The sequence below is a fragment of the Eulemur rufifrons genome, chromosome 27 (genome assembly GCF_041146395.1).
Source record: "Eulemur rufifrons isolate Redbay chromosome 27, OSU_ERuf_1, whole genome shotgun sequence".
NCBI lineage: Eukaryota > Metazoa > Chordata > Mammalia > Primates > Lemuridae > Eulemur > Eulemur rufifrons.
The window spans coordinates 21,057,226-21,072,817 of record NC_091009.1 but is presented as its reverse complement, the minus strand read 5'-3'; the positions used below and the strand labels follow the sequence as shown (position 1 = coordinate 21,072,817).

The following is a 15,592-nucleotide window of genomic DNA, read 5'->3' as shown; positions in this document are numbered from 1 at the left end:
TACCATCCTATCTTCAATCCCCGAGGCAGCTACTTAATTTAGAGCAGCAGGTCTGTGCTCAGCATTTTTTCATATCCTCCTGCGCTCAGACTCACAGTATCTTTTTGGTTGCACTTACAACAGTTATATCCCAATAGTTTACAGAAATGCCCTCTTAATTCTCACAATTAGCCAACCATTACCTTAGTGTGCTAAAGCAGAATACAGCCTCCCAAAGACGTCCACGTCCTAACCCCTGTGTCAGGTCTGGCGTCTTGGCGGACTGTTGTCCTGGTTCTTAGGCTCCTTGCTTGCAAAACTCACAAGCAGGGCCGGTGTGACAGAGTGACCGCAGACAGGAAGCAATTCCACACAAAAAGCTTTTTTTGCAGGAAAAAAGGGAGCTACACAAAGCGAGAGTATGTTCCAGAGAGGAATGGATCAGACTCCATCAGTGGAAAAAGACGTTGAGGACGCCCAGGTGGTTTCCTTTTATTGGCCTGGTCACGGGGCGGGTTGGCGGGAGGTGTGGGATGTTACCAGATGATTGATATACATGATTGACAGGTGTTCTTATAACAAAGCTGCAGCTCCACAGGTGTGTACGCCTCAAAACCTCTTTGCGGTCGTTAGCTGCGTTTTCCTGCAGTCCCTTCCTGCCCTGCCCAATTCTCTACCCCTAGGAACCACCCTCCTGGCCCGTATCTGCCACCTGCAGATTTGGTCCCTGCCTAACACCTGGAAGCTGTGGCTATGTTATGTGACATGGAAAAGGGGAATGAAGAAAACAGTTGGAATTAAGTTTAAGCATATGATGTGAGAAAGCTTCAAGTGACCACTGTTGGCCTGGAAGATGGAAAGGGGCCGTGAGACAAAGACTGTGGGCAGCCTCCACAAGGTGGGAAAAGCAAGCAAATGGAGCCTCCCCTCCAGAAAACAGCCCTGCTGACACCTTGATTTCTGCTCAGTGAGCAACTCCTTTTGAACTTTTCATGTTGAGAAATAAAATACATCTGGGTTGTCTGAAGCCACTAAGTTTGTGGTAATTAGTTACCGCAGCGATAGGAAACAAACTGAGAGAGATTTGATTTCCTCGGTAAGTGGATGATCTGTCATGCTCTCCAGGTAGTCCTGAAACCTTGATTCTCCCTCGATTCGTCAACAGTGATAGCATACAAGGGACACAGAATCTCTAGACATCAATTTGTCAGAACAAAGTGCATTTTCTAGAGCCTAGATTCGAGGCTGTGATGTCTTGCAAAATATAAAGTCTCCTTCTCCTCAAAGGCTGGAAGCTAGTCACAACTTTCCCCAGCCAATTGCTAAAAGTCAAGTTAGAGGACTGCTTGGTCTCACAGAATCCATGAGGATCCCTGGTCTCTTAGCATCTCAGCAGCCATTGGATATTTGATTCTTACCTAGCTCTCCTGAACTGGCTGTCCCTTTTTGTGATCTAATGAAAGTGGACACACCTGAGGCCTTGCTCTGGTAAGATTCATCAGAAACTACTTTTGTCATTTAAAGGAGGATCATTAACCTCTTTACTCTCAGGCTCCCCAATTACTATAAACCTTTCTTTCTATTTGTATGCAAAAGATCAGGTAAGCTTTGGGGATTCTAACTCACCCACTCAACGGACATCAGAACCATTAGTCTCCCACAAATATTACTAGTTTAAGTTATTTAATGAAGGTCAGAAGACTAAGGAGTGAAAGAAATGGAATGTAAAGCCAGGCAGTTTGACTCCAGAACCTATGATCTTATCCATTCATTATTCAGCATCAAACCACCAAAAAACTATGCAGAACTTACAATATAAAATATTACTAGAAATAGTCATCTCTGAGTAGGATATTTCTGCTTTAAAAAATAGGGATTTTTCACTGTAATTTTAATGGAGATATATTTGCTTTCTTTTTGTTCTATCAACATTCCAGAAAAATATAAGTTACACATACAAAAATGATCACATTATTATCTAACACTATCTCTAAGGGCTCAGCCTAATTTTTAAACATGAAAATTCCAATCTTTTTTTTTTTTTTTTTTTTTTTTGAGACAGAGTCTGGCTCTGTTGCCCGGGCTAGAGTGCATGCCGTGGCATCAGCCTAGCTCACAGCAACCTCAAACTCCTGGGCTTAAGCGATCCTCCTGCCTCAGCCACCCAAGTAGCTGGGACTACAGGTATGCGCCACCATGCCTGGCTAATTTTTTCTGTATATATTTTTAGTTGGCCAGATAATTTCTTTCTATTTTTAGTAGAGACGGGGTCTCGCTCTTGCTCAGGCTGGTCTCGAACTCCTGACCTCAAGCGATCCACCTGCCTCGGCCTCCCAGAGTGCTAGGATTACAGGCGTGAGCCACCACGCCCAGCCGAAAATTCCAATCTTGACTAGCTGAGTGACTTGGCCATATTCCTACACCCCACATTTCTTATTTGTAAAAGGGAAATAGAATTCTAAGGCAGAGTCTTTTTTAAAAAAAAAATTATTTTAAAAATATTATCCAGCAAAATGGACCTTTTGGGGGTGTACATTTCTATGAATTTTAAGAAAGGAACATTATCAGGATACAAAAGAGTTTTATCACCCTTAAAACACCCTCATGTGATCCTCTTATGGTCACATCCATTTCCCACTCTTTACCCTTGGCAATTGCTGATATTTTTCTCCATATCTATAGCTTGCCTTGTATAGCATGTCACGTAAATGGAATCTCACAGTTTGTGACTCTTTGAGACCGGCTTCTTTCATGGCATAATACTTCTTTAGCATTTATCAATATTTTGTTCCTTTTTATTGCTAGGTAGTATTCATTTGTACCAAAGTTTGCCTACTTACTCACTTGGGAACATCTGAATTGTTTCCAGCTTTTGACAATTATGACTAGAGCTGCTATAAACATTCAAGTGCAGGTTTTTGTGTAAAAAATATTTTTGTGTTAAAAAAATGTAATGTTGGCCGGGCGCGGTGGCTCACGCCTGTAATCCTAGCACTCTGGGAGGCTGAGGTGGGCGGATCGTTTGAGCTCAGGAGTTCGAGACCAGCCTGAGCAAGAGCGAGACCCCATCTCTACTAAAAATAGAAAGAAATTATATAGACAGCTAAAAATATATATAGAAAAAATTAGCCGGGCATGGTGGCGCATGCCTGTAGTCCCAGCTACTCGGGAGGCCGAGACAGGAGGATCCTTTGAGCTCAGGAGTTTGAGGTTGCTGTGAGCTAGGCTGACGCCATGGCACTCACTCTAGCCTGGGTAACAGAGTGAGACTCTGTCTCAAAAAAAAAAAAAAGTAATGTTTCCATTACTCTAGGGTAAATAAACCAGGAGTGAGCCATGGCATACTCAGTCCTCTCTCCAGATATGGATTCCTAGAATTGAGGGGACAGTTGGCTTAGTCAACCATCCTTGAAAGGATCCTATAATGTGGTATCTATAAGTAAAAGGGAACTTAGTAAATTTTTCATGATGAGGCTACCAGAGGCCAATAAAGGAGAAATGAGCTTACTGTAAACAGTAAAGCTTCTATATGTGTTACATTCCTCTGGGTAAAAAAAAAAAAAATTCTCCTGTTTAGTCTGAACTGTGGTTGTCATATTTTTTAAGTCTTTACAGTCAGAGAACATATGTGCCTTGTTGGTAAACTTTAACATACTGTATCACATGGTCCTGGCCAGCATCAGTTAGTTAAATATCACTTTGGACAACAGTGGGCTTAGAGAAAACATTGTGTACACATCTATGTTGGGGAAAGCCAACGCTTTTTTTTTTCCCAGAAAAAGCCTCTTTGGAGTATAACAAATGTTAATTGGTTTAGATATTTTAGCCGTATTTCCCTGAATCCCTCAGAATCTTATTCAGTTCCTGACAGAAGAAAAGACCTCATAAAAAACAGATGTGGATTGTATCAATGAGGAATAAAACTGTTTTTTTCCCCTCAAAAAAGGGCTATTAGACATAAGATACAAGGATCAGTCACCTTCTCATTAACCTTTCAAAATGAATCTATTTCAGGCCAGGCTTGAAAATGTTTTCTCTCTAAAAGCTACCATGCAGTCTAACAGTTAATTGTTATTCTTATCAAAGAATGACCCACATTAACATTTGCTTGGGGTTGTTAGCATATTTATAAAAAAGGGGAGGGGGAAATGAGCATTCTTTTCTCTGGTGTTCTTTGTTATGGGGTGTTATGGAGGAAAATGCTGAGAAAAAAATGAAGTAAATATTAATAACCAATATTTCAGACTCACCTACAAATATAAAAATGCCCATACCCATCTCAGCCTTGAACTGGCAGACTACTGATTAGATTTTAATTACATTTAGATACAAGATGTTTTGGGGCCATGTGCTTGCTTTCTTGATGTAAACAGCATTAAACTAGTTAACAAAGCCCATTGGCCGAGAACAGAGGTCAAAAGATAATCTCTTCGCTTAGGTACAGTGAGATTAATGATTGGAGAAAAATGCTTTCTCTGATTATTCCATGAGATGGCATTTTTTTCTCTTGATACCATGGTAGGCATTCTAATATTGTGAAAAATGAACTACCTAAGAAGAATCTGAATGTGGGGCATGCCCAACAGTTTGGTAGATACTAAAATGCTTCAGGTCTGAGTGAGCATGCGTATATAGAGAGAAAATGGAGATGAAACTGCTCTTTATGAACTTAATAAAGGGCCACAAGGTGGGAACTAGGTAGGGGAAACATATAAACATGTATAACCAGCCATGGTTCCCCAGCTTGCTCACCTGTCATTGCCCACTCCTCAGGACACATACAGCTGATGGTCATAAGGATTCTTAGCTTTCTTCATTGCTCGCATAGATAACATCACCCTTGTGAAACCTAAGGCTGGTTTTTGAGATATCTTCCAGACCCTGCATTCCAGTGGATTACTGTGACCCATACCAAGGAACTGACTCAATTGGTCTGGTGACCCCAGCCCCAAAAACAATCTCAGCAAAGAAGACAATTGCTATACTCCTATGGTTCCTCCCTGAACCCAGACAATTACCAGACCCAATTGCCTAGCCCTTTCCCTGTCAAACTATCTTTAAAAACCCTTTCTCCCAAATTCTTGGGGAAATGGATTTGAGAAATTTCTCCTGTCTCCTCACGTGGCACCTGGGATATTAAACTCTTTCTATGCTGTAACCCCTGCTGTCTCAGTGTATTGGCTTCCTCTTGAGTAAGTGGGCAATGCACCTGGGAAGGCTGTAATAGAGACTTTAAAAGCTCTTGCTCTAAAAATTAGATATTAAAATGTTTATATAATGTCAATAAATGATTTATGGGCTTCTATGGCTTGTTTGGCTTTTAGGAAAAAATATTAAATTTTATTTTGAAATACATCAAAAGTAGATGGTGCACTCCATTCAAAATTTGACACTTTGCATTAGGTTTGAGAAAGTGACAGGCAAATCTCCTGAGTTAATAACAATGATAGATGCCACTAAGTACTTTTCATTAGCTTTAAGGGACAGAGGATTTTTTTCCAAGTTTAGATAGTTTGTTGCAAATCATAACATCAAAAATTTTAATGTGGGCCGGGCGCGGTGGCTCACGCCTGTAATCCTAGCACTCTGGGAGGCCGAGGCGGGTGGATCGCTCAAGGTCAGGAGTTCGAGACCAGCCTGAGCAAGAGCGAGACCCTGTCTCTACTAAAAATAGAAAGAAATTATCTGGCCAACTAAAATATATGTAGAAAAAATTAGCCGGGCATGGTGGCGCATGCCTGTAGTCCCAGCTACTCGGGAGGCTGAGGCAGTAGGATCGCTTGAGCCCAGGAGTTTGAGGTTGCTGTGAGCTAGGCTGACGCCACGGCACTCACTCTAGCCCGGGCAACAAAGCAAGACTCTGTCTCAAAAAAAAAAAAAAAAAAATTTTAATGTGACTTGGAAATTAAAATGCTATTATGTAGTTCTATGCTAGACTTAAGACCATATGGTCTATTGGTAAGAACTGAACAACAGGAAATGCCTACCTCATCTCTGCAATTAAAATTTTAAAGCATTTATTCACAAGGAAAGGAAGATATGAACTATAGATGAAAACTCCCCAAATATAAATTCTTTTGAGAGAGTAAAACTTCTACAGTATTTGATTAGTTGTTATCACTGCAGTAGCATAAAACAGGTTAACACTTTTGTATAAGATCCTAATTTTCATCAACATATTTGCTTACCTGGAAAATATGGTTAACTAGGAGTTACTCAATTATGGAAGTATTTTTGCTTGAGAATCAGAAATAATAGCATTGTTATATAGATTTTTTTTCAATGAATTGTTAGAGAAAATGATAAGAGTGAAGGTTTTTGGCTCTGAATATACTTGTGTAGTATTTAATCACTACACTTTCCATATTTGCTCCAATGTTATGCAAAAGAGACCCCAGGTAAGGCAATGTCTCATTTCATATACTTTGGATGGACATAGTTATACTGAACATGAGGTACACTGAACCGGATGTTTGGAATAAATTTCATGTTAAACTAGATATCTCAAAGCATTCAGCTTTCCTAAGGCCTCCAAAAAACTTAGCTTTCTTCTCTTCCTCCCACATCTATTTTCTGATTTTTAAAGCAGGTGTTAGTATTAAAACTTATGTGGTAGGAAAAACTTTATATTCTCAGGGGCTTTGCCAGGATGAATAGTAACTGATAGTGGTAGTAAAGAAGTTTAGAAGTCTAGAGTAGTCCTTTAAAAAAAAAATTGTTAACATATGTTGATGTATTTTCATTAGAGGCAGTAAGTAAAGTACCAGAAACAGCACAGATTTGGGAGAGAAAGGCCTATATTTGCATTTTAGTTTTTCCATTCATATTCACCTGTGTCAATCTGGGTATGTTGCTGATCCTCTCTAAACTCGTTTTCTTATTTGCAAACTGCAGATAAAATACCAATTTCCTACAGTTGTGGATCACATAAGGTATCGTATGGGAAGCTTTTAATACAGAGCTTGCCAGAGACTTGGTATATTAAAAATGCTAGTTGTTATCATCATTATTCTCAATTATATTCACCAGGCCTTGTTTTACGTAGTTGAAATTTAGAGAGAAATGGCTAGTACAGTTGGCTGATAGAAAAAAAAAATGAGGGGGAAAAATTCCTGTTTACTAGGCTTTGCTGCATTCTTTCATCCTGTCCCTGTCTGACCTAGAAAGATGAGAGGATACTGTCAACGGCCTAGAGTTCTCATCTGAGTGGAATTTGCAGTTCTAATCTGTCCAGAAATAATGGATGCCTAGTTCAGAATAGAAGTGGAGAAAGTGGAGAACGTCTTCATGGAGTGGAACAGTCAGCAGTCATGTTAATAAAATACAGCCACAAAATAAAGGGAGTTAAGAAGATCTTCAGATATATTTCCTTATGTATTAGATATTGTAAGCCCCTTGTGTTCCCTCTTTCTTTTGCTGATATCTAGCCTTGTTTATATTTCAACAAAGCTGAAGGAAGAAGTGTTTAAAGCAGACCATTGGCTATGTGTTTGTGGTTCGGTTTATGTCGGGAGGTGTTTGGATTCGTTCACTGACATGAGGCGTGTGTTTGTGTTTTCAGGCTCCCCAGATTTTTGAATATACCTCGAAATGATCCTCACCTGGTAGAATTCTAGCATAATACCCAGAGCAGCACTGATGGTCTGGTTGTGCCTCTTGTATTCGGCCACCGCAACAAACTCCAGTTGAGTTCAGAACAAACGGAATATACTTTTCTTCACAACAGTAGTGTCCAGGCCGGGGGTCATAGAGAACTCCATTACAACACACCTGAAAGTTCGGGATCAGTTTCAAGAAACAGCAGTTTAATTAAAAGTATTATGCCACCATAGCTCATGTGATATAATTATTTTCTCATAAGGCCTTGATCTGAAATGACATTACTCACATTTCATAGGTTTAAAAAATGTATTTTCCAGCATCATTCAAATTCTATCAATGCTATCTGATACAAATGCAGTTTTTTAGTCTTCAACCATGCTTTGTGCTCTATTGTGACACTCCAAATGTGAATTATCTTTTGAATATCAGTGCTTCCAATGTAAAGATGTTTAGAATTATAAATGAATAGTTTCCTTTACATATGTTCTTATTTTAATGATTGTTTAATTTGAAAATACCACATCTGTAAAAATTGTCTCTCATTGATCATTCTTTTTTTTTAAAAAAAAAAAACCAAATTGCACTTCCTTATAATTTATGTGATCACTTATTTATGAACCCAATCTTCAGACAAGGCAATCTCAACAGAGTCCAACATTTACATACATATATATATCTATCTCACAGGCTACCACATTAAAAAAAGGAAATTTATATGGAAATTAATTTTGAAAAGCCCTTTTAACTCTGTTTTCTTCAGGAGCCACGGAAGAAATGATGTGCTTGAACAATCAAATAATTATTTGCATACTCACTTGAGGTCTGAGAGGCTGACACACTGCATATACAACAAATCAAACACTGAAAGGTTGCTGAAATGTAGCCTCAGAACCTATACTTGGCATAAGTTACATTAATTGGATAGATGCTTCCTGTGGTAGGCAAATCAACCACTGTTTAAGAGGCATTTCCCTTTTTTCTTTTTGCTCATTGCTACCTCCAACATGCACCAACGTTCGAGCCAAGCTCAGCACAGGAACTGTAGAATGTAGAAGCTCTAAGTCTTCAACAGGGCCACTAGCTGAATACTTCATTCATTTTTCAACAGTTATCTAAAAGCTAAGAAATTGGGCTCTTACATTCAAAGTCTACCTTTGTGGTTCCCCAGATAGCCTTGCGGAAACAACTGTAATGAATTTCTTTTGCTGGGTTTAGTTATGAGCAATAAGGATTCAAAGTCAATCTAATTTCAAGGATAAATTGGGCAACTTCTCCCTTCAATGCCATATTTGAAATTGTGTCCCTTTCTAAAAGTTAAACTAGAACTCTCTACGTGTTTATCTGGGATTTTGAAATGCAGGTCAGAATAAAACAACACGCACTCTCCTCTTTTGACTTAAAAACTTTGCCATTTGTTTTTTAATCTTAAAGCATTTATTGAAGTCCCATTCATACATAGTGTGTTTCTGGATAAACACATTTGGTTTTTTAGTTCAGCAAGTTTATCCAGTACTTATCACCCTCTTTTGAAATTATTCCTCAAATATTTATTTAGTGATGGCCCATTAGGAGTGGTTCCTTACCATTCTTTCATTATCAATGCTTTCTCAAGCCTCTTGAGCCCTGCAAACACCTGCCTTTTTTTTTTTTTTTTTTTTGCCCACTCTGGGTTAGATCATGAATGGGTCCCAGAGGGAAAGTTTTTTTCAAGCAATTATTTCTCTTGGGAGGTCTCTCTATAAACAGAGTGTTTCCTAATCTTGCACTTCAGTCTTCGAGTTAGTTGTCTCAGAAAATGTAAATGGAAATTTCAGTAACTGGAGCTAATTTGTGTGTGGCTAATTTTCAAATAGGTGGCCTTTTCCTTGCTCTGTGTTTTCCAGAAGCACTTTTGTAACCTAATGATTCTCAAAGTCTGGTCCCTGGACCATTTGCAGAGACTTCACCTGGGAGCATGTTAGAAATGCACATTTTCACAGCCCATTCCAGACCTTCTGAATCAGAATCTCTGGGAGGAGGACCTTGCAATCCTGTGTTTTAACAAGCCCTCCAGGTCAGATGCTGTGATTTGAGAACTATGGCTGTAATCATGTGGTGAGGTTTGTGTTAGTATTTTGGGTCCCTGATATTTATAGTGATTAATCAAGTCTTCTTTTCATTTCAAGCATTAAAGGGACAACACAGGCATTGTCAGTGAAAGAGACTAAAGGAAGTCAATTAAAATTGCAAGAAAAAGAATTGTTTGTAAATTATAGCTTGGGGTTAAGTTTGAGTACATATTTCCTGGGGTGAGAGGTTGGAGAGAAGTAGGAAAACCTAAACTACCAGATAATTTCTGGCCAGAATCAGTTTTTATTTTGATGAAACACACTGGTTCCTGCACTGGAAAAGCCTTAAATCATTAATTCAGATGCCTAAACAATTATACTCTACTTGCCAGCTTCTCATTAGATAATACATATTAAAATAATAGAAGCAAAAGAAAAAAATTGAGAAGTGAATTCTGTATTCTGCCCAACATTTTCCCAAGTTTTATTTCTTTCTCAGGGAGAACATATTTAATGGGCAAATTTATTCCAATATTCTTCCTCTCAGAAATACAAAATTTTATTTTATTTTATAAAAGTATGTTCATCAGATGTGCATATGTGCATATTTAAATATGTGCATATTTAATGGCTTAAAATGATGTAAAACTTAGGCATAATGACAATTTTGGAGGCTAAGTGTCAAAAAAATGTATAGTTGGTAACTGCTGGCTTTATGCATTTCTTAGATGGTAAATACTGCTAAATTTGTGTCAGCCATAATAATTTATATTTTGATCCAAATTGCTTCAATAACTCACTTTCTTAATTACTATGTTCTTTTGCAGTGAATTTTATGAATTTAGTAGTAGTTTTAGTCATTGAATGTGTGATGTTGTTGACAAATAGGAACATTATTTTATTACATGAAATCCTACCTTCAAACTAAGGATTTTCTGTGTTGTTTGTCAATAAAAGCCATTTACAAACTCTTCTGTCTGGCTGTATTATTGATCTGATTCCTAAACAGCAACTAATATGAACATTAATCTGCAAATGACCATAATTCTAAAATAGTTCTGACAAACCATGAAAGGTTCTATACGCAGTTACTCATCAGTGTCATGTAAACAAACACCCATTTGTGGCTGAATGGATTTGTTATAAAGAAAATTTCAAGTCACTCAGTCAAATACAAATATAGGATGTTCCTATTCTAATAAATTCATATTTCCTATGAAGATAATGAAAAATGGGAAGGCTAAAATATTCATAAGGATGATAGGATTTTTGTAAGTATCCTTTCTTCTCTGTGGGATCTTATTGATAGAGTAGTGGAAATATTGATCATGATCCGTCATGGTGTAAGAAGAATGTGATTTTATCTGGAGTTTTTAGTGAGGAAAACATAATTCACTAACTAGTTTGAAAAGATTTACCTTAGCTTCAGGAGAATAGCAAACGTGTCCACAGATATTTTTAGGTTTTTGACACCTCACAGCCTTGCAGAACTCATCACTGTGGTCCTTCTGAGTTTTAGGGCATGAATATAATGTTTTCCGTAAGAGATCATATCCACGAATGATGCCGTTTGGCTTCCCTGGAGACATCCAATCAATTTGAAGGGATCTGCAACAGATAGAATAATCAATACATCTGAAGAGACAGCATTTAACATTGCTGCTAGCAGCCTCACCTACTTTTCAATTAATCTTTCAGATTGGTCAAAAGGTCTATTTTGTCAACAACTTCCTAACTAAAAAGTGGCAGCTATAGATATTAATACATATAATAAATACTTACACAGTTAAGTGTATATATATATATATATATATGCACACACTCATATATGTGACTACCATATAATATGTTTTGAGAATCATTCAAAACTATTTTAGCTTTGGAGAGAATAACACATGGCATGAGTCCAGTGGACTTTTGCTTTAAGTTTCAAAGACAAAAAGGAAATATCACTGTTTGTGACTAATCAGGAAAATCAGCAGAACATTTGGTTTGCTAAGCAAAGATAGGACACAAATAGCATGACTTGGTAAACAGAGTGACAATGAGAATATGTGGCACACCTAATCCCTACTTCTAACCATTTTCTCCTTTGCCTTACCTCAGCTGGGAGTGGTGAGAGAACCCACAGCTGCTCAAAGAGATGCCACTGTAACACTGCTATGGGATTCCTATGAAGGTTCCCAGGAAATTTTAGCTTTCTTGGCACAGCTGCCCTTTTCTACCTTCCTCTGTCTTTCTGCTAAACATGATGCCTGCAACTTCCGCAATCATCTTGCAGTCATTCGAGATAGGCCATAAGAATCATAAAAGATGCTGCCATGGTATTTGGTATTGTTGAAACAACGCCAACAACTGTCTACAGTTGACCTTTGAACTACACAGGTGGGAAATATGTGGGTCCACTCCTACACAGATTTTCTTCCATCTCTGCCACCCCTGAGGCAGCAAGACCAACTCTTCCTTTTCCTCTTCCTCCTCAGCCTGTTCAGTGTGAAGATGAAGACTTTTATGATCCACTTCCACTTAATAAATGGTAAATTTTAACATATTTTATCTTCTCTATGATTTTCTTAATAACATTTTCTTTTCACTCGCTTGCTTTATTGTAAGAATATAGTATATAATACATGTAACATAAAAAATATGTGGTAACTGTTTATGTTATTGATAAGGCTTCCAGTCAGCAGTAGGCTGTTACTAGTTAAATTTTGGGGGAGTCAAAAGTTACACGTGGATTTTCCACTGTGTGAGAATCACCAGCTATAAGCCCCATGTTGTTCAAGGTTCTACTATATATCTAGAACTATTTATTATACTCGGGTCTCTGTTGTCTAGTGTTTAGTTACTTGCAGCCAAAATACATGCCCAAATTGATCAATTCTTTAATATTACTAACGTCTTTCAAATATGCTTTACTTTGATAGATCTTAATTTTTTAACTCACTTAAACAGATTTACTTCTCCAATAACTCCTTAACTAGCATGATCAGACATGTTTTTGATCAGAAATGTAGGAATTGGAGATTCTCATAACGAATACCTTTATGCCATCATGTTCTTAAAGAAGATGTTGATTTTTAAAAATTGAGTCACAGTTTTATTTTAAATCCAAATATACTTTTTTGGGCGGGAAGTGGTTGGTATACAATGAAGGTATAACAACTGATCAAAACTTTTCTGCCTTATCAATGATATATTAATATTTCATTTGCTATAGCAAATGAGGTCATAACAGAAAGCTATTCACAGAGGAGACAACCCTGAATAAAATGATTTACTCTCAGGTTAATGTTATAGAACTTTAATTCTTACTTGGTTCACTTGCCAGAAAGATACTGCCTAGGTCATATATCCATACCATCTTTAGTATTTTCTTAATAAGCTCTATAAGCAGAAAGTAAAGTTTTTAATAAAGCCCAAGAGATTTCAATATGACATATTTTTGCAGTGTAGCATGGCAAAGAAAACACTCTTGGCAAAACACTAGGTAAATGTAAAAATAATTATTATTTTTGTTCTTATTTTTTTTCAAAAGTGGAACTCTGACATTCAAGATTAATTCTTTATAGTTCTAGAATTTCTAGCCCTAACAATCAATCATAAATAGCTATAGGGTACCTTTTTATATATAAAGCATTTCAGTAGGTATTTTGGCAGAAATCAAGCACATGGAGACTTGTTCCTATACTTCAAAAGTCTTAGAATAAAAGTCTCACAGTAACGTATGTTGACCACTTTTCTGCCATTTTCTAAAATAACATTTTTAATATACCTTTCATTTTAAGAACAAATATGTTCTTGCAGGCCAAATTAATGGACCCTATCAGAATTCCAGGTGACATCACGTGTTAGGAATTCAATTAAGCCCAAACATTTATATTAAAAAGTAGGAGTCAAGATAAACTTTGACATTTTAATAGACTGCTAAAAAAAAAAAAAAGAAAATTATCATTTCATTTTTGGGGACATACAAACATAACACATGCCGTAATAAGACTCCATAGATAAGAAATTAATGTCACCTATGAAAGAACTTTCATGGGTGACTTGGATAGTCACTGTTATAATTCTAAACTCTTTAATCCAACTCTCAAAATTAATTCTGCATTCTGCAGATACCTCTTTTGTATTCATTGCATAACCAACTAGAAAAGATTACATTTAAGTGACATTCAAGGATCTGAATTAACCACTAAAGCTGGTGAACTAGTAAAGTCCACATGTAGACACCATGTTCTACACCATGTAGAACACCTTGTCATTATGACTTCTCTTTCTCATGTAACATAACTGTTAGTAAGACCACCCATACCTTCAGTGATAACATGAACTACTTAAAAGTTTTGCTTTTGAGGATTTGAATCAAGTTCATGAAGGTAAATGATCAAAAAAGAGTAGTGGGTTTAACGTCTGTGGATGCCTCATTAGAGCCAACTGGAGGGACATTGAAAAAAATCCTTTGGTTGCTGATATGAAAATAAATGGCATCTCTGAGAAATATGCACCGTTTATTAACTGGATTAATGGTTTCGTTGCTTTGATGTTTAAGAGTAAATTAAAAGGAACATTCTTTTACCCCAGGAATAAATGTTAAATATTGGGGCAAAAAAAGCTGAAGATTTTTTTGTACAGATCAGTGGAAGTTGTATAGTCATGCATAAACATAAATAGACTGGAAACCTTTGAATGAATCATGTTTGTAGATATGTTCTTGACTAGTGTTTATTTAGCTCTCAGAGCACTAGGGACTGAAATTTAAGTACCATCATAAAACTTCTGATAAAAGCCACCACGTCTACACACATTTTTTTTCCTCTCAAAACTCTGGGTTAAATTTTTTCACATTTTCCTGTTTCTTTCCCCCCGCCCCACACAGATGACATTGTAGATGACACATTGCAGAGTGTCTACATTGTGTTATCTTTCTCTGAATGTAACAGCTTTTACTAGCAGTTGGTTAAATCACAGGTGGATAATACACTTGGGAAGTTTTGGTATTTTTTAAAAACGTTTTTATTGGTACATAACAGATATATATATTTTCAAGTTAATATATGTGATAATTAAATACATTCACATAATTTGTAAAGATCACATCAGTGCAACTGAGATATCCATAACCTTAAATATTTCTTTTCTTTATGCTAAAAACATTAAAATTATTCTTTCTTTTCTAGCTGTTTTGAAATATCCAATAGATTATTGTAAACTACAGTCACCCTACTGATCTAGCAAACACTAGGTCTTATTTCTTCTATCAAACTGTGTATTTGTATTCATTAATCAGCTTCTCTTTATCCCCCCTCTCCCTCCTATGCTTTCCAGCCTTTGGTAACCATGAATCTACTCTCTGTCTCCATGAGAGCCACTTTTTAAACTTCCACATTTGAATGTGAACATGTGGTACGTGCCTTTCTGTGCCTGGCTTATTTCACTTAATATAATGACTTCCAATTCCATCCATGTTGCTGCAAATAACAGTATTTAATTCTTTTTATGTCTGAATAATATTCTATTTTGTGTATGTTCCACATTCTTTTTATCCATTCATCCACTAATGGGCATTTAGGTTGATTCCATACCTTGGCTATTGTGTATAGTGCTGCAATAAACATGGGAGGTCAGATATCTCTTCCATATACTGACTTCCTTTCTTTTGGATATATATCCAGCAGTGGGATTTTTGGATCATATGGTAGTTCTATTTTTAGTTTTTTGAGGAGCCTTCACACTGTATTAATTAAGTGGCTGTATTAATTTACATTCCTACTAACAGTGTGTAAGGGTTTTCCTTTCTTCACATCTTGCTAGCATTGCTTATTGCCTGTCATTTTATTCAAGTCATTTTATTCAAAACCATTTTAACTGGGTGAAATGATAGCTCATCATAATTTTGATTTGCATTTCTGATGATTAGTAATGTTGAACATTTTACATATACCTGGTTGGCCATTTGTATG

At 36.9% G+C, this 15,592-nt stretch overlaps 1 protein-coding gene across 1 annotated transcript in view; it reads right to left on the bottom strand.

The window, feature by feature from the left end:
• USH2A (usherin) overlaps nt 1-15,592 on the bottom strand; it is a 611,994-nt gene that overhangs the window by 155,613 nt on the left and 440,789 nt on the right. Inside the window, exons 47-48 of the mRNA XM_069459264.1 lie at nt 11,048-11,237; nt 7,581-7,749 (exon numbers count right to left, since the gene is read on the bottom strand). Coding sequence (XP_069315365.1) covers nt 7,581-7,749; nt 11,048-11,237 — 359 coding nt within the window. The remainder of the gene's footprint in view (nt 1-7,580; nt 7,750-11,047; nt 11,238-15,592) is intronic.